This window comes from Toxotes jaculatrix, chromosome 17, assembly GCF_017976425.1.
Source record: "Toxotes jaculatrix isolate fToxJac2 chromosome 17, fToxJac2.pri, whole genome shotgun sequence".
In the NCBI taxonomy this organism is placed as follows: Eukaryota; Metazoa; Chordata; class Actinopteri; family Toxotidae; genus Toxotes; species Toxotes jaculatrix.
In genome coordinates, this window is record NC_054410.1 from 12459857 (window position 1) to 12478472 (window position 18616).

At 40.6% G+C, this 18616-nt stretch overlaps 1 protein-coding gene across 1 annotated transcript; it reads right to left on the reverse strand.

The window, feature by feature from the left end:
• Nucleotides 1-4558: 4558 nt before the first annotated feature.
• On the reverse strand, nucleotides 4559-18493 carry lrrc9 (leucine rich repeat containing 9). The gene is made up of 32 exons (XM_041061001.1): nucleotides 18437-18493; nucleotides 18063-18281; nucleotides 17662-17802; nucleotides 17401-17464; nucleotides 17233-17303; nucleotides 16593-16775; nucleotides 16289-16444; nucleotides 15937-16154; nucleotides 15718-15849; nucleotides 15394-15573; nucleotides 15134-15251; nucleotides 14641-14776; nucleotides 14400-14540; nucleotides 14183-14307; nucleotides 13575-13748; nucleotides 13368-13487; nucleotides 13008-13199; nucleotides 12690-12815; nucleotides 12325-12465; nucleotides 11943-12120; nucleotides 11510-11730; nucleotides 11243-11365; nucleotides 11007-11137; nucleotides 10813-10921; nucleotides 10581-10720; nucleotides 9900-10036; nucleotides 9231-9448; nucleotides 8310-8378; nucleotides 7278-7403; nucleotides 5114-5303; nucleotides 4755-4911; nucleotides 4559-4652 (listed from the first exon to the last, which is right to left on the reverse strand). The coding sequence occupies exons 1-32, from the start codon at nucleotides 18491-18493 to the stop codon at nucleotides 4619-4621; spliced, it is 4527 nt and encodes a 1508-aa protein (XP_040916935.1). The 3' UTR covers nucleotides 4559-4618.
• Between the last annotated feature and the right edge of the window lie 123 nt (nucleotides 18494-18616).

The window sequence follows — 18616 nt, forward strand, 5'->3', positions numbered from 1 at the left end:
ATGATACACAGACGGATTGTAACCAATAGGAGTGGAGACGAGAGGAAAGCGAGTCCTCTGATTGGCCTGTGCAGTTTAAACCCCGCCTCACACATCTCAACCCCGCCCCTTCAACACCTACACGCACACACGTTATTAATGATACGAAAAGGGAGTAACACAAATCCATGTTAGTTGTGTCTTTTTGGCGAAGGGGTACTGCTGAACACTGCTGTGTTGCACAAGTACTCACAAAGCACCAATTTAGAAAGGACAGAAAACTATGAAAAAGCTAGTTGAGTTTATTACCATAAAACTACATTGAACACCCTTGAACATAAACGATGATTAACCGTAATTATATTTATATTTACGTTCAAGATCAAGCACTGTTGTGAGCGCTGTATAAACCAGGACACCACAGAGTGTGACTGTCAGTTTTTTTGCGAGTGGGAATCACATTTAACTGTGCCCACCTTATTTAGCTGTACTGTGTGAAAAACCACATTAGTACAGTCACTTGAAAAATACAAATAGCCCACCTTAATAAATAAACGATTTTATGATTCCGGCGTTATTTCCAAAGAACAATGAAAAGACCATTTCTTATTGCAATTATAATTACGTTAAATGATACCTCCCAAGGGGTTGTTTACCCTTCTTTTCCTAAATCGTTTTTCTACTTGGCACTTGCCAGTATCTTTAAATCCTGAATCTAATGCACTTAGTTGACCCCAAAAACTGACATAGGATTATGAATATTAATATTACATTCTAAATCCTTGTTATGTTCTTAATACAAAAAGAGCAAATCCTACAAGTATTATTTCAGTATAATGAAAGTGATTGTGGTCAAGTGTCTGGCTCTCCAAAATGTTAATTTACTTGGAAAGACAGAGGGCAAAAAGGAGGATCATGAAATGATCAACTAAAAAGGCCACAATATCAACACAAAGAAAGATAATAATCTGGAGCAAAGGAGATTAAATTGTTGTTGTTGTTGTTGCTATTCTTCACTGGGACTGAGGGGATAAGGGTGGGCAGGAGGTTGCGTTTCCTTGTAATCTTGAAAAAGCAATTTCTGCTCCGTGTAGGACACAATAAACCATAACAACAGAAAAGCCTGTCAGTCACGACAACATGAATTGCACCCTGTAATCCCCCCGTAGCACCATTTATTTAAAATCATTGCTCCACTTTTTTTACAGCTGTCTGATGAAGAATATCTTCTTGAAATAAGACGTAAGAGTCATTAACAAAGAAACACAAATGCAAATATCATGAAATAAAAAAGGCTGATACCAAATTGGCCTATCTACAAAAAGCAGACCATCTGACAGTCCTCTGAAAATTGATTCCTGTTAAATCTACAAGAAAATTGGGTATTTGTCTGTTGTGTTGTTATTGTGTTACTGTTTTTGCTTTTTTTTTTTAACCAAGCACCACACATTGTGTGATTGAAATAATGTGATAAATGACACACAAGTTCAATAATGTGATAAATCACAATCAAGTCCAGAAATGAATAGCAGTTAAGATTTAATGCTTATGCGAGGCGTGCTCTCAACAAAATGTCTACACAAAATAAAAGCATTTTCCTTTTCACTCTAATTGTCACTCTCACTCCATTCTTTTATCTGTATTTTCACTCTCCCTCCATTCACTCTTTATTCCAGGGAACCTCACAGGAAACAAATTACAGGAAAATGATAAGCAACAACGATAACTCAATGATTTCAAGAGAAGCAATATGGCAAGATTGTTTTTGAATAGAGGATGTATTTGTGGGGATGAAAATAAACTTGGGACATAATATGCACCTTTTGAAAACAAAATCATTTATATTTTGATGATGACCTGCAGTTGGCTGCCATCAGAAGTCAAATGTGGAGAGAACATTTAATTTTTACAACATCAATTCCAAGTCAAGTGATGATGCTGATGTAACTGTAAGCTCTACTGACGCACTTATAAAGTCATACAAGCTGGTAAATGTGTAATGCATGTGGACTTTAATGGTGTTCCTGCATTTCACATACTGTGCATAATGCTTCGATAAACACTGCACAAGATGCAGTGTTACCTTCGGCATCAAACATCAATCAGTGTCCTCATCCCTCTCACTTCACCCCCTTCATCAACCCCCAACACTGGAACCTGAGTAGATAGCAGTGAAAACATGGTCCATTCAGTAATTATTCACAGAGTCTTGGACTAATGGTGCTCTGAATGCACAGACACAGCAAATGTAGGGAGTTAGTGGACCAGCAGTAATGACCCCATACGGAGCATGTGTTTTTCTGTGTGTGTGTGTGTGTGTGTGTGTGTGTGTGTTGGTGGTGGTGTTAGTGGGGATGGGGGAGAGGCATCATCTATAACTGATTCACAACAAGCACAAACATGTCAAATTACGAACCCAGAATACAACTGTGGAGACCAACTCACTTCCCCTCTCCATCCCTCTGTCTCTCTTTCTCCCTCCCGCCCTGGCCGGGCTCCATATCAGGCAGATGAAAACATAACCTGTCACATTCCATCCCATTAAACCAGCTACGGACCATGTGGTCTACTCACATGGAGGAGCAGGGAGAGAGAGAGAGAGAGAGAGAGAGAGAGATAGAGATAGACAGAGAGAGCAGTGCATCTGGGTTCACTCAGAACTGATGAATTATTCACAATCTTTATGCTAATGTCATTTTAATGTTAAAAATACTGACAGATATGCAAAGAGAAACATACTGTATGAAGTGGTTTGTGCACGATAAGCTTACACCACACAGAAATACAATTCCACTAAAAACAGTTATACTTCTAACATATCCATACTGCACATCCTGTACACAAATATAAAATGTGTAATTATCCTTTGCAATACCTAATGCATTAGAGTACTTGCACTGAGCCCCCAAATCTGTGCATTAGAGTTTCTTTTATTTATTTATTTTTCAGCATCAGTCCATCAGCTGCCATTTGATGTCAGGCAGAGCACGGTAATGACAGTGCACTCACTTGCACAGTCATTAGCCCCGCTTAATGCTGGGAATTAACACAAATTAAGTGGAGTTAAGTACATGCATTAGAGGAGCTTGTTTTGGGGAAAGCTTTTCACTTTTTCTGCCTAGAGCTGGCTGCTGCCTCGCATGCTCAGCAAAGGCATCAAACACAAATCTGATGCATGCACACATATCCCCCTTCTACTGATAAATTACTCCCTACAGTACAGGGCAGGTGATGAATTCATTCATGGAGTGATTAGCAGTGTTGTTAAAAGAGAGCTAATGGAGCTCTAAGGACACCTAGTGGTCACACTAACACCACAAATGTATAAACTCCGAAGCTGAGTTTAGTGGAAGGAGTATCAAAAAATGTTGCTGCTGAAGTCTTCGCTTTTGCTACTGTTTCTTTTACAACTGAGGACAAAGGCCATATCTTCCCCAAGAGTCTCGACTGGGCTTTATCTTCTCTAAGGAGTATGAAAAAGCACAGGTCTTGAGTAAATAAATAAAACAATAATTTAACTTTATAAGACATTATTCAGACATTTAGCAGAGGTCTGGATCTTTCTCTGCATGATAATATTTAAGGCTAGGGTGATGGATGGGAATAGACAAATCTTTTAACATAGAGGTTTTCCTCATACTGTTATCAGACCTTTACATTCAGGAGGTCCCAGAATGTAAAGGTTTTTGATCACATACTACAGACTGTATCACCCCACACTTAAAGCACAGAGTGTCAGGTGTTTTTATTAACTACAGTACTACTAGGCTAAACTGACAGGAAGACAGGGAGGATTATATTCTCATGTTCAGCAGAACATCATAAATATCAAGTGGAGTAGGTTCATTTCCAGTTACAACACGTGAGATTTGCTTATTACAGGCGGAACTGTGTTGAGCTTTCTGAAAAGAGGCTAACATGATGAAACTCTCTGAAATCCATTTGGACCTCATTCAAGATTACATCTTTATCTGAGTGACTGCAGATTATTATCCACAGCGAGGTGTGCTAAAGCTGGATTATCCACTTGTTGGGGATGCATTTGACCTGATGGACGCTGCATGCCAGCCTCACACGCCCTTACATCTGTGGGTGTTTTTTCACTTGTTTGGGGCCAAGGAAGGGATAGCGGTAGAAATGACACCAAAACCTCTCATCCTCAGATTACCATGGTTAGTGATCCACTTATGTGGATAGAAAATAAAATCAGTCATTATAAATGCGTTTGAAAGGGATGCACTACATGCCCATTTCAAGTAGCCTAATTTTCTTTAACCCAAAGGCAGTTTCAGTTTAAACTAGCAGTGAAGGGGATTTATTAACATGTAAATTTATTTTTTTTCAAGTTTATATAAAGTTATTTATTGTCCTGTTGAAAAGAACAAGGAACTTGGAAATGCCCTATGTTCAGACATTTCTCTCACTTAATATGAAAAGGTATGCTGATGCTCATTGACATTAACTTAATAAGCATCATCATAAAGATAAATATATTTTAATGTCCTGCATGCAGTTCCTGTGTGTAATACAACATTATATCACCACACTACAGTCATGGCTGTCACAAGTGTTCACACAGCAGGCTTTGGATTGTGAGCTGGATGACAGGTATCAGTGTATACTCCACCTCTTCTGGCTGCTACATGGGTGGAGGTTTCCCACCACTTGGGAACCTGGAACGAAACAAGTGTAAGGAAACCGTCACTGTCTTTTCTGTCATCTGTTAGACAAATCATTTGCATTTTAAAGAAAAATAATTATAGAGAATAAATAACCTGCTCTCTTGCTCCTGGTTGTGATATGTGACGATGACTCTGTTCCCATCAGACAGGAGACCTGTGGTTGGCATGTTGCTTCCTGTTCTTCGAATGTGTCTCAAGGTAATGTCGGTTTGGCCACTTCGGGCAGCATTACTGTGCTTGTGCTTCTTGACTGATATTGGAAATAAACCCAAGAGTGTGGTCAACAAACCAGTAATAACAGTTATGTGTGAAGTCAATTCTTCTTCTTGTAATATAGCTTAAAAAAACACAACTCTCCATTTCACACTTTAACACGCTATAGATGCAGATGTATATTTTAATGTAATTTGAAATGACATTAATAACAAAAAAAAAACTCATGTCACACTCACCTTTGTATGTGTAATGAGACTGGGCTTCATCCATGTTATTTGACAGGATATCGTGACCATGCATGAAGCTCTGCAGCCCTCCGCTTATACTCATTCCTCTTAGAGGGGTGTTTCGAGGCATGAGGGGTAGCAGTCCAGGCAGGTTTATTTCAGTGGTAGGAAGAGAAGCTCCAGGGCACTGGGAGCATGGCTGAAAGAGAAATATTAAGTAGGTGGTGTAACATATATAGATGTACTACTACAGAATACAGAATACAATGAAAAACATAAGCAAATATTCACTCATTCATTATGTATTAAAATCATCTCTTAAGAGCGTCAGGGAAAGATCAATGTCTTTGACCTCACTAGCAAATGGATCGTAATCATTATTACTAGACTGAGATGGCAGTCTGCTCTATCTCCAAATACAGTTGTGCTCCTGCATTCGACACTAACAGCAACTTCAGGTTTGCAGATGACACAACAGTGACTGGGCTGACGTCCAACAGCAATGAATCACCTTACAGAGCGGAGCTGCAGAGCCTGGTGGGCTGACGCTCAGTGAACAACCTGTCCCTTAAAACAACAAAGAACAAGGAGCTAATCATCAACTTTGGAAGGTCACAGGATGAGTACAATCAGTCTTCATCAAGGGAGACAGAGTGGAGAGAGTGTCTACATGGTCCAACAACACCACTACACTGGTCAAGAATGCACAGTAAAGGTTGTTTTTCCTGAGGACACTGAAGAAACCTGGACTGCCCAAACAGATGGTGGTGACTTTCCCCCACATTTCCACAGAGATCATCCTAACATACGGCATCTCTGTGTGGTATCTCAGGAAAGCTTTTCAGCACGTCGTCCCCAGCGCACAGAGCTCTCTTTGCCTCCAAAAAGCTACCAGCATCTGTAACGACTCCACACACCAGTGCCATCGTCTGTCTGAGCGCCGTCCATCTGGCAGACGTTATAAGGCCTTATACACCCGCACCTCCAGACTGAGGAATAGCTTTTCCCCCAGAGCTATAACTGCTCCGAATCAGTCCATCAAGTAATGCCCATAATCTGTCCGACTACCCTCATAATTGTCTCTCATGACTTCACATACATACACATACTGCACTATAACAACAAATAAGCTACACGGAACACAGGGGCCCACTCTGGTCCATTCTTTGTTACTGTTTGGGTACTGTGTTCAACATCTGTATCTACAACACAGTGACAAGCTCTGTAAATATTAACCTCACTGTACAGGAACTAAAACATTCACCCATATTTATTTATTGTTTTATTTTATTTGTTGTCCTATTTTTACCAATTTTATTGTTTTTATAGCATGGAGTATGGATGTTGCAAACTTGATCTTGTATTAGTGCAATGACAATAATAATATTCTGTTTTATTCTTTGCTGTTCTATTTTAACTATTTCTTTTTTCTCCACCCTTCTAAGGCTACTGCCTTAGAAAGGTTGTTTCCCTGTTACTGTGGTGTGTCCACTCAACCCACTCACTTGGCAGGGGGATTGATGATTAGATTGCTTGTTGTTCTGCATATTTAAGCATCTTACAGGGCAATAGTAATTACTACTCATCAATAACAATGTTCAAATTCAAACAAAAGCGGTAGCAGGCATAGATTGAGAGTGACAACTGAGATGGCGGTTATGAGATTCAATAAGGGGAGGTCTGTGTTTGTGTTTTTAATGAGAAAACCCTTGATCTCTGCTCTGTCATTTCCACATCTACGATTAACAAGCAGAGGGGGTCATGTTGACCTGGCTAATAGGGGGTAAATCCACTGGTGCGTTATCGGCCAGGCACATTTCATCTAATAAGCAGGATGATGCTAGCAGGCTTAGGCTGCTTTTAATTCAGAGCTGCAGGAGAATTACTACCCTGGCCTCTCATTACAGGAACATCAAATCAGTAAGACTGAAAGCGTTTGATCAGGGCTTCTCCCTTTTCCAGTGGCTGCTGTTTGGTTGTTGTTATTTTGTTTCTTAAGTGTAACTGTTTAATTAATGTAACTCCCCGAGGTGGAATGTGTGTATATATATATATATACACAGACATATATATACATATATACATATATACATATATATACATACATATGTATATATGTGTGTGTTTGTGTGTGTGTTTCTGAGTGGCTCTGCATGATGTGTACAGTTCTTACTGATGGATCACCACTGAGGAGTTCAGCCCTAGTCCTTTCTTCCAGAGTGACCATCACTCCATCCAGGACCTGCAACCGGGACAGATGGAGCACTACTGCTGGTCTGTGGAGAGAATTGCGGGCCACCTAGGAGCACAAAAATTATTGTTTGATGAAACTACAGGTAATAAATTACACTGACCATAATTCAGCAGTTTTAATACTGAAGCCCGAATGAAGCCTGCCAGTGGCATCTGGGATAAATATGATGCTGTGTGGGTCCCAGTGTAGTTATCATGTTCCCAGCAGCTATTCTAGTGACCCAGCTGACAGTAGCAGATAGTCCCCTGCTCAGCTGCGGGCACCCTCTGGCCAGGGTACAAATCCAGCCTGTCCAGTTACAGAACTGTCTGTTCCTGCAGGATACTGTTGCTATGATTAAGTTATGAGTACGTGCCAATGGATGCCCAGTGGAGAGGACTTTGGCTAGGGAACATGGGTGAAGTAGCAATCTCATGCGGTCAGCAGCAGGAGGTATTGTCTCCGGGGTGGCTGTTGGCCTCTACCCCCTGGCAGGATTAACCCCTCCCCCTATGGAAAGAGAAGGGGGATGGGCCCGAGCAGTAAAGAGGCTACCACAGCTGAGTATGGCCCTATGGGCGATAGGGAGGTGCATGCTCTACTCAGGCCTGATCCATGAGCTCCAGATGGGTGATGTAACTGGGCCAATAGCGCCCTGCCATTTGGTCAACGGATTTGTCTCTGATGCCGGCCAGTTTGAAGCACAGCAGACGGCCCATCATGTAATCGCTTAATTTGGAACCACAGAGTTACACTGGGTTAGTGTTTTGGAGTGTGCAAGTGAGAAATTGAGCCTGGGAGTGTGCATCTGATAATTTGTTTGCGAGTGAAAGAATGGATGAAGTGAGAGTGACAGCTAGCGGATTTACATCATTGTGCAATTGCGTGATAGCAAAATAACCACAGATAACAGTCTTTTAGCAGTTCACAGCATCTAACTGTGTTTAATGCACAAACACTGATAGTACTCACTGGATTGCCAACAACTGAGAGCTCTGTCAGCGAAGGGAGAACTTCTAGTTTGTCGAGCTCTGTGATGTCCTGCAAAAAGTAGAGAAACAAAGATTATTTTAAGTTCTTTTTCAGTCCCTAACCCCTCATTTCACTTTTCTTTCCCACTGGTTGCAGCCTGCTGTGTGTTGATAGTAGAGAGATACAGTATGCATCAGGGGCTGAACCTTTCATAATTTTGGTGTAGGGAGGATGGAAGCAGCTGATGGAAGAGATTACATGTGTGAGCTCTCATTAATCTCATGAGAGAGTTTGGCCACACAACAGGGCGTGGGGGTGTTTTCTCTCATTCCCAGCTTTATGCTCAGATTTGGCTGTTATTCAAAGACGCCCCCACTGTGAGGACTGTTGCGCTGGGATGATTGCTGTATTTCATGTCTTAATTGAATGCATGAAAACATTAAGGAAGTAAAGGGAAGAGGGAACTGGCAACAAAAGTGCAAATCACTCGCCCTGAGTGAGAAGGAGATGCAGACTGAGAAGCTGATTACACGTTGTCCTGATTGTTCCCCTCTTTCTTCATACACACGGCCCTGACCTTCAATCAAACTTGATTCTCCTTAATGCTACCCCTCGCATGCCACAGTGGGGTGGTAATGACTCATGATTACTATACTTCATGTCTTACTTTGCAAATGCAGGGGAAAGTAATACTGCTGCATGCTGAATAAAATACATTCTTAAACATCTGACACATTTTGCATAAGAACCAATCAGTAAAAGTTGGTGTTAAATCAAAAACTACACAAAAGCTGACTGTGACCTTGGTGGTCACCTCAGGAAATCACTCTGAAATCTGAATATGCAGTTTTATTAAAAATCTCAATATCAACATTAAAATATTGAGCATGTTAGAAGGCAGCGGCTGCTGGAGGAGAATACCTGCAGCTTGTTCATGCCAAGAAAGAGCTTTCGGAGCTCAGTCAGATGCTCAAGATGGTTGAGCTCTCGGATCCGGTTCTCTGCTAGGTGCAGTTCTAGTAGGATGTTCTGGGCTATGAAAGAGTTCTCAGCCAGAACTTTGATCCGGTTCCTGTCTAACACAAGCTCTCTGAGCTGGTTAAGTCCCTCCAATCCTTCCACCTGGCTGATCTCATTACCTAGGGAGAGAGAAAATATTATAAAAACAATGGAAAGCCATCTCAAACAATAATATTTGTTTCTAATATTTCCAGAAATAAAATATGTAAGTAGATTGGACAAGCTAGACAATATAAAAGGCAAAAAATATTTGCCTTGTATTTTTTGTTTGCCCCTGGTGTAAAAAGCCTTGAAATTACAGAGACACCTTCAAAAGGTTTCTAAGCGAAAAGGAAAATAAGAGTACAGTTGGCTTGGTGGGACAAATCACACTAACAAAGCAAAATGCAATCAAAACCCATCAAAAGCTGGTGAAAAGAAAGTCATCCGTTCTTTTCTTCCAGTCTCATCACCCACCTGGCCTTAGGTCTATGGGAGACTTTTCTTTCAGTGTTTGCCTTTTCACAGGCTCCATACACTGCACTTTGAAAAGGCTTTGTGACGGAGGGTCGGTACGTCAACCATACATACCTTGAAGGAAGAGGGCTTTAAGATTGGTGAGCCTGCTGAGCTGCAGATTGGCCATATTGGAGATGCCATTGTGACTCAAATGCAGCACCTCCAGGCTGCCCATCAGAGGCTCCAGACTGCCAGTGGGCCCAGTTTCCCTTAAACACAGTCACAGAATGACAGTTTGCAACTTCAGTGGTTAAATGAACATCTCTTTCTCCCTCCTGCTGCCTCATTTAACTAGTCAGACCTCACAGGTGCAGATCACATAAAGGCAATTACAGTCAGGCCAAACAAAAGCATGCCTGTCACAGCACTGCCTATGTACTGGTTTCTGCAAAAATAAAATGTGACTGGAAGATCATGTCATATCATATACTGATAACGATTAAACCAATATTTAAATATTTAGTAATTCTTTTAGAAATTGGAAATTATCAACAGTAATGCGTTTTGCACCAAATTACATTATCTTGAAAATGTCATTACTACTAGATTTTAGTGTGTGTGTGTGTGTGTGTGTGCGCAACAACCGTAACAAAAATCTGTCAACTGTCAACACATTGGCTGGTCAGTGCTGCCCCCTAATGGTTAAAGTCTATACATTCAACTGAAGTTCAAACTGGCAACAGTCTAACACTGTAAAATGTAAAAAACACTCAAATTACTGAAATAAGAACCTCTGAGTGTTAAGTGTGTTACCTGTTGCATTTGGATGGACTCTGTTGACCGTAACCACTGGAGTGGACTTTGCTGTAGAGAATCTGCCTGTTTGTCAGATGAGCCTGAGTCTTCTGCCTGGGCAGGATGGACTCAATGTGGTTGTAGTTCAGACACAGAGCCTGCATAGGAGACACTGAAAATAACTGATCTGTCCACAACGCGGTTGGATTTAAAGCCAGCTTTTTGATTTATAAGTCACTGTAGTCTGTACCTTGATGTTCGGCAGGTAAATGAGACCAGAGAACGAGGTGAGGTTGTTGTGGTCCAAGTTGACACTACGCAGGCTACTGAACATGTCTGCTGGAGACAGATCAACCATCCTGTGGAGAAAAAACACTTTACCCCTTTTTTCACTTAAATTGCGACGTTTTTGGACCTGTGTCATTTTTATCTGTCAGTTATTACCTAATGGAGCAGGACTGCAGGGTGAGGTAGGTGATGTCTGTGTAGTTAGAATGGCCCAGCTTCTCTGCTACCATGTCAGGGGTTAGTCTTCCTCCAAACATATCCTTTGCACTTTCACACTCAGTTGCTTCCTAGAGAAAACAACAGAAAATACAAACTACCAGTTATAATTATGTCATCACCACGACAATATCTGAGATGTTCAACTGTTTGCTGTGTTTTTTTTTGGCACATACGACTGCAGTCCCATCCAGTGCTTTCAGGGAGGGCAAGTGGAACACCACATATATCCGATAGTTTTCCAGTTTCTCCACTAAAGGATTTCCATAAAGATCCAGAATGATGAGGCTTGTCAGTCCCTGAAAAGAAGATGGAACATAGGGTAAAATAATACAATTAGAATATAGGAAAAATCTGACACCTTTCTCTTATTTTTCTCTCAGGTCTTAGGGTGTGCCATGAAGTTTTTTTGTTTTTAAATTTTTTGTTTATTAGATTCTTGCCTTTAAATAGTAAATGTCCCGTGACGTAGAAATCTGGTTGTTGCCAATGTAGAGTTCAAGAAGAGAGCGAACCCTCTGGATGCCATGCAGGGAACTGATACAGTTGTTCTCCACAGACAGAAAGGATAGGTTGGGCAGCTGATCTAAGACTGAAGCGTCCAGACAATTGAGCTGATTCCCATCTACGCTCAGTTTATTTAGACAATGCAGTTTTGACAGGCCTGAGGAAGCAGAGAGCAAAGGCAGACAGAAAAATAACAATGGCTACTGTGCTGTGTGTCCGGGTATAAGATGTGAATACAAATCAGCTATGAGTTTTTTTGCTTAATTTGGTTTAGCTTGGTTTTATTTAGTCATAAAACAACCAAATACACAACATAATCGTAATGGTGTGATTTTCCAATTTCATTGTCAAGTTGACAGTGTGACTGACCACTGAGTGTGCTGATACTGTTGTTGTTTAGGGAAAGTTCTTCCAGCTTCAGGCAGCTGTCCAGTCCCTCCACCTTAGAGATGTCATTGTCATTAAAGGAGGCCCAGCGCAGGTTCACCAGCTTATTCAGATTGAACAGCTTGGAAATTCTCTGGTTGTCAAGGCTCAGGGCTGTGATCTGGTCAAAATTTTAGGCCAGCAAACACATAAAAAATATAAATTATTAAAGATGTGAAACATGTATTACAATTTAAATTACAATTGCCATAGTATAAATATCAGGCACTCTGGTCATCCCCTGGAGGAAGAATTATCCTAAAACTTTACAAATCCATTTTTAGAAATCACTCCTTTACAGAAAACCACACATGCTGAAGCTCACCATTGCAGTCCAGTCTGGCTCCAGCTCTTGGCTGACCCCCCAGGGTGCATGACTGAGAAGACATAGGAGCTGGGCTGTTGACAGCAGGCTGAGACTGCGGGGACGACCGCTGTTGGTACGTGAGTGAGCCAGAAGAGACGCCTGTGAGCAGAGTGTCAACAGCTCTGATTGAATTACAGTACATTATGAAATATGGATGTTCACACATTGAAACCTTCAGCTTGTACCAACTTACTTTTGAGTAATCAATCAACATTTGCTTTTTCTAAATATGTAGTGCCCTGTTAACAAGGAACAGCCGCAAGGAAATAAAAATTGCACATCAAGTTTCTGTACATAAACAGTAGTATTTGCAAAATTCTAACCTGGTTAATTTTGGACCCAGCAGCCATTTGAACTGCATCAGCAGCCTCATCCTCTGCTACCATCACATCGTCCAGGTGTGTGAGTGATGTTAGACGACCCAGTATGGTCATTCTGACTGCCTCCAGCTGGAAGGCAAAGAGCAGCTGCAATGTATATGTCCTCCTGGTCTCTTTTAGAATAACTGTCATTTCAGGTCACTGACAGAACATTGCAGCACATCCTCTTTGTATCTGCTAATTATTAAATTAGTATTATTATTTTTGAGCTTCAAGCTCTTTGTATTTTGACTTAATTAAATTTCTGATCTCAGCACGCACCCTGTTCCAGGGGTTGTATCGGGTGTCAAGCTTCAGAAGTGAAGGTGTATGTTTTCTTAGCACTGCTGTGTCTTCTCTGGCTTTGGTCAACTTGTTCCAGCGCACATCGAGTTGTTTGAGTTGTCCCAAGCCCCTCAGCCCTTCTAGGGTCACCAGATGGTTGTAGCTCGCATCCAAAAACTCAAGGTTGGGCTGTGATTTTAGTAAGAGAGACAATGGATGAAGTTTCCATTTCTTGCTGTGGTACAAAACACAGTCCCTCCACACTATATGTGTAAAAGAGGCAAGCTGCTGTTAAAACTCTGCAATCTTTACACTTTTTTGTTTAAGCTCAATAACACAATTTTCTATCATACCTACCATGTGAGAAATGTCATCAAGGCGTGTGAACTCATTGAAGCTGATGGTAAGATGCCGCAGAGCCGTTAGGCGGGAAATCTCCTTTATTTTGCTCAGACTGTTGCCATGAAGGTTTAGTACCTGGACATTCAGATGAAGACAGTTTCTTATTAGTGTATGAAATGGCGTTAAAATCAAGCTATTCATGTGAAAAGCCAGAATACTTACAGTGATCTGACTCAGGACATTGGCTCTGGCTACATTAAGCAGAATTTTGTCATCCAAGCTCAACAACTTTGGTTGCGCTTTCAGCACAGGCTCCATGTTGAGGACTTCCTTGTCCAGGATGATATCGTTGGAAGGAGTTTCATTTCTGTGTGTGCTGCTTCCTTGTTCTTGGTTCTAATGACAGCACATCAAAAGGTTCAAAGTATATGAATTGCTTGCAGTGTTTACAATCAATTCTAAAACAAGTGTGCAACCAGCAAAGAGACACAAAATTAGAACAGTCTGTTTTAACATCTCTTATATTTACTTAAAAGCCTTGCTGTGTAATTTTAATCAACTCAGAGCTCAGCATGACTGAGCACTTGTTTAACTATTTTGATTTTTGCTCAAATTAAAAGCTCAAGTTAAAATAAGCTGCTGAAGTCTTCAAGGCAGACTTCATTAGGTTAATTTGGAAGACCAAGGTGAACTTCAGAAGTGCTTCATTTATGGGCTGACATCAAACAATCTGAGACGACACATGTACAAGTAGAGCAGACTTGGTCCATGGGTTAATGACTCATGTCACATGTAATATGTTACTAAACAGTAACAAAGCAATTAATTACCCCAGTAATGTATTCAAAATATATGATGTATTCAGGCAAGACTAGTTCATGGTCAAACACAAACCACTGTCTTCGTCTGGGGCTGCACTCAGGACCAGTGTGTGTTTTGGAGGAGTGAGGCCTCTCTGAATGAAAAAACACAAAGAGATTCAATGACACTGTACAACTACAGCTCGTAAAAGATCATTCTTTTCATGCCTGTGGATACACTGCATACCTTCACTCACTGCAGTTTTGTACTTAGTGTCCACATTGCGATATACAGAGCAGACTTTGGGATAGCTGCTTCTGTCCACTGGTTCTCCCTCTCGGATAGGCATGCTGTGGCCCACGAATACTTTCGAAATAATGATCTGACCTACAGGCAAAAAACACTAGCATTTCAGCTTTCAAGGACAAAAACACTAGTCTGCTGAGGGGACTATAGTGAAATAATACTGTGAGTAAAACTAACCCACCGTGCCTGAATGGGACTGTATCCATACTGTGCTTAGAATCACGTTGGCTGGCCTGGTGCAGAAAGTATTCAATTCTGGGCTGATCAGTCACACTCAGGCTGTTGGATAAAGGTATGGCACCCTCTCTTCCCAGGGCCTAATTCAAAGTCAACACGGTAAAAGACAGCATGATTTGAAGTTCAAGTGAAAATAACATAAGAAATGACTGATTCTGTTCTGTTGCATCGTGTTGTCATTTCTGTAAACAAAAGGTGGAACATGCCGTGTCCTTCCTTCTATTACTCATTCTGCTTCATGAACAAACATGATTTGTAGGAATTTTGCACTTGCTGTTCATTGTATTAGGTACATAGGTACACAGTTGTGAACTGTCTAACTCACGACTTGCTAGATTACATTTTTTTCTTAATGCTCAGTGGGATATATTCTGGTCGATGGATGGAGTGTTGTGTGGGTAGATTCTTTGAACTAACAATTACAGCAGTATACATACCTTATATTGCTCTGCAGTTCTGAAGCCATCTTCCAGAATGCACAAAATTTCTTCTGTCTCTTTGGTTATTTCAGGGTCAGCTATGTAGAACAAGTGCTCCAGCCGACGTCTGTAATTCCTGCTTAAAAAGTTTGTATAAGATTTCAAATAATACCGGATGGACCTCTTACTGAGGACAATATTAAGCTTAGCATGTCTGTAAGGTTAGTGTTAAAAAACCCAATTATCATCCTTTTTTATTATGGTCCAGTCTTTCTTACTGTGAAAGTATAGCAGTGTCTTCGCTGGCTAGCAGGCTATGAAGTTTGTCCTCAAAGCGAAGCCTCAAAGCGCTGTTGTAAATGCGGATGACTCTATCGATCTTAATACCAGTGATGCCGTGAACCCTGTAGTCTGAATGAGAGAAGCGGGAAAGTAGGAGGTCGCAACAGGAAGTGAACCTGTCATACACATAGCAGAAAAAAGTTTGAGTTAGTTTGAGTCTGTTTGGGATTTCCCCTCTTTATGGTAAATTAGATTTATGGTAAAAAAAATAGCAGTCTTTACAGTAATTGCAGTTAGAAATAAAGGTAGTAAATAATTACCAAGGATCTGTGGAGCAGCCCTCCTCCAAACGAATATTTCCAACACTTTCTAACTCCATCAATAGAAACTGGACCGTATATTTCATCATGTTTGTGGCTTGGGTCAAATCTTGCTCATAACAGGCTTCAATCCTGAATATAAAAGAAAGAAGATTATTTTTTCACGTTGGAGATGTACTTAATTACTAACTTCATACCAAGAGGCTTTAATTTACTCACTCATCCAGCCTCCTCATCCATAGTGTGATTCTCTCCCTCAGTGCTTCCATCTTGGTGAGAATTTTGGGCTCAATGGCAGGATCACAACTGATGTCAGAGGCTGAATCACACCTGTCGGGTGAAGCTTCCACCAGGTGGGTCGGTCCCCCTGGTTCATCCTCCAACGTGCAAGCGGACTTCTTACAACCAGCCAGCACCTTGGAGAGCTCACGTTCAAGCTGGGATTGTATACATATGACAACAGCTCGCTTAACTTTGCACAATTACAGCAAGCAGCAGCTTAATAACTTATCCTGTGCTTTTGTTACAGCTGCTGAAATAATTTAAAAAATGTCTCAGGGATTCTACGTACATTTTTGAGGGCATGACTGAGTGTCCTGATACATTCTTCAGGTAACTGTTGCAGAGTTTTCTTCCTCTCTATCAGACTGAACCGCATCTCTGCCAGGTTCCTTTGAGCAGTACGTACACGCATGTTGTAGTACATCATTTTCTTCATTACTGTGGACTAAAAGAAAAAAGCACAGTTTTACTGTAGGCTAAAAATCCAGTATGGCATGCAAAATGTAGAGATGCAACAAATAATGACTGTATTAGATTTGTTTTACACTGACAAGCATTGTTTAAACCCAGAGTCTTGCTGGTCTTCTCAGTACCTCAGCTGCTTCCTTAACTTGCTTGCTCGAGACGTCATAGGTGTCAAGTCGCTGGAGGCCTGGCATGTGGTAAAGAACATGTGTGGCATAGTTACACAGAAGACACACTGGGTTTGGGGTTGACGTGGGGTCCTTCAGTGCTAGTACTCTCAGATGGGGTAAGCTGGCAAGCAGGGTCAGCTCCTATTACAACAATAACAGAGCACACAGGCAATTAAGAGGGCAAGGTTTCTGTCCATCCCAACTTTGCGCCCTAAAAACATTTTTAACTTTAATCTTTAAAAAAATGTCATCTGAAATTCAGTCTAAATTAAATGCTCCTGTATAACACGAATCAAAAAACTCCTACGTAGTTTGTTGAGATTCATTTCTTAAATAGATGCAATCATGAATATATATCATTGAATCCAAGAATGATAAAAATTTAAATTTTGTTGCTCAGTACCTCGATGAAGGTCTTGTGCAGACAGTCCATTGTAGAACTGATTGAAAATCTAAACTGGCCGAGACCTCGACATTTCACAAGAATTTGGATGTGCCCTTTTTTTCAGACCAAGGACTTTAATAAGATTTTACAAAATAAGTAGAGAAACTTTTTACAGAGGGAATTGCAAAAGCGTATTTCTGTTTTTAATTTTACCTTAAAGGAGCTGATCTTGTTCCCGGACAGATTAAGATTCTGAAGGTTGACATTAGAATAAAGGCTATGCCCTGAAAGGAAGATAGAAATTATATGATTTTTTTTTATCAATCCACTGAACCGCAATCAAACTTGGCACAGAAAACAGAGAGGATTTTATATACCTACCAATCTTTTTGATAAAGTTGTCAGCAAGGTTTAGTTCTTTGAGGTTTTGAAGCGTGTTCAAGCCCTTTAGAAAATAACAACCACACATAAGAGAGAGCTGATCAAAAATGGAAGAGAACTTTGACAAAACCTGCACACCCATTTCAATTTATCATATTAACTGATACAGTAAATTTGGTAAAAATGCAGTTTCAGTGAGCTAAGGCAATAAATGAATAATATCGGAATGTCTACATGTGAGTGTCTATATATGATCCAAACCTGAATGTGACTTATGCAGTTATTGTTGAGCCACAGGACTTCTAGGTTGATCTGCAATTCTAAATTCTTTATTTCACAGATTTGATTATCATAAAGGTAGAGTTTCTCTAGTTGTACACAGTTCTGTAGTCCAGATATTCCCTGTAATGAAGAGAAAATAGGACAAATTATTGTTTAACATATATAACTTATGCTGCACAACCATGAATTGTCCATGCATGCAAGAACTGTCTCTTTAAATGCCACAGAGTTGTGGTTACATTCCATAAGGTTTAGGAGGTTTAAGTTGCAATCATTAGCAATGTAAACTCTAGTGCACTGTAATGGTTCAAGGAATTACATATTATTAACAGAAGTGTCAGTATTTATTAACTGAAATCTTACCAGCATAACAAACTTACCGTCAGATGACACTGGACAACCCAGAGCTCCTGGAGCAGGGGACAGCACTCAAGACCTTCAATGTATTTTATATTCTGGCCCACTATGGTAAGCTGGCAGAGCCTTGGGAAGAAAGAAAGTCCAACCATACGGGGAAAACCAGAGAAGAAGATCTCCAGAGAGCTGATGTTGCTTCCTTCTTGTGCAATTTTTTCATAGGACACTCCATTGACCATGCACTGTTGAGAATAATGTTGTATAGTATGACAAAGAAACAAAAAGAAAAAAAAATGAATGAAATCAAAATTACCAACTGCTTTTATGAGGCGTTTGAAGTAGTTACAAGCAGTAGTGAAACTGGATTTAACCAAAAGTGTGTGAATTTCATACTCACCAGTTCTTTAACCACCTCCTCGTCACCGCGGTGTTTTTGTTTCTCACTGGGTGTCATATTGTGTCTGTCCTGAAATATACTGCAGCTCAGGGGAGACACTCTATGTCCCACTACAGAGCACTGCCTGCTATATTCTACGGATAGTCTTGTGAAATTATAAGAAAATCCATGACAGTTAGC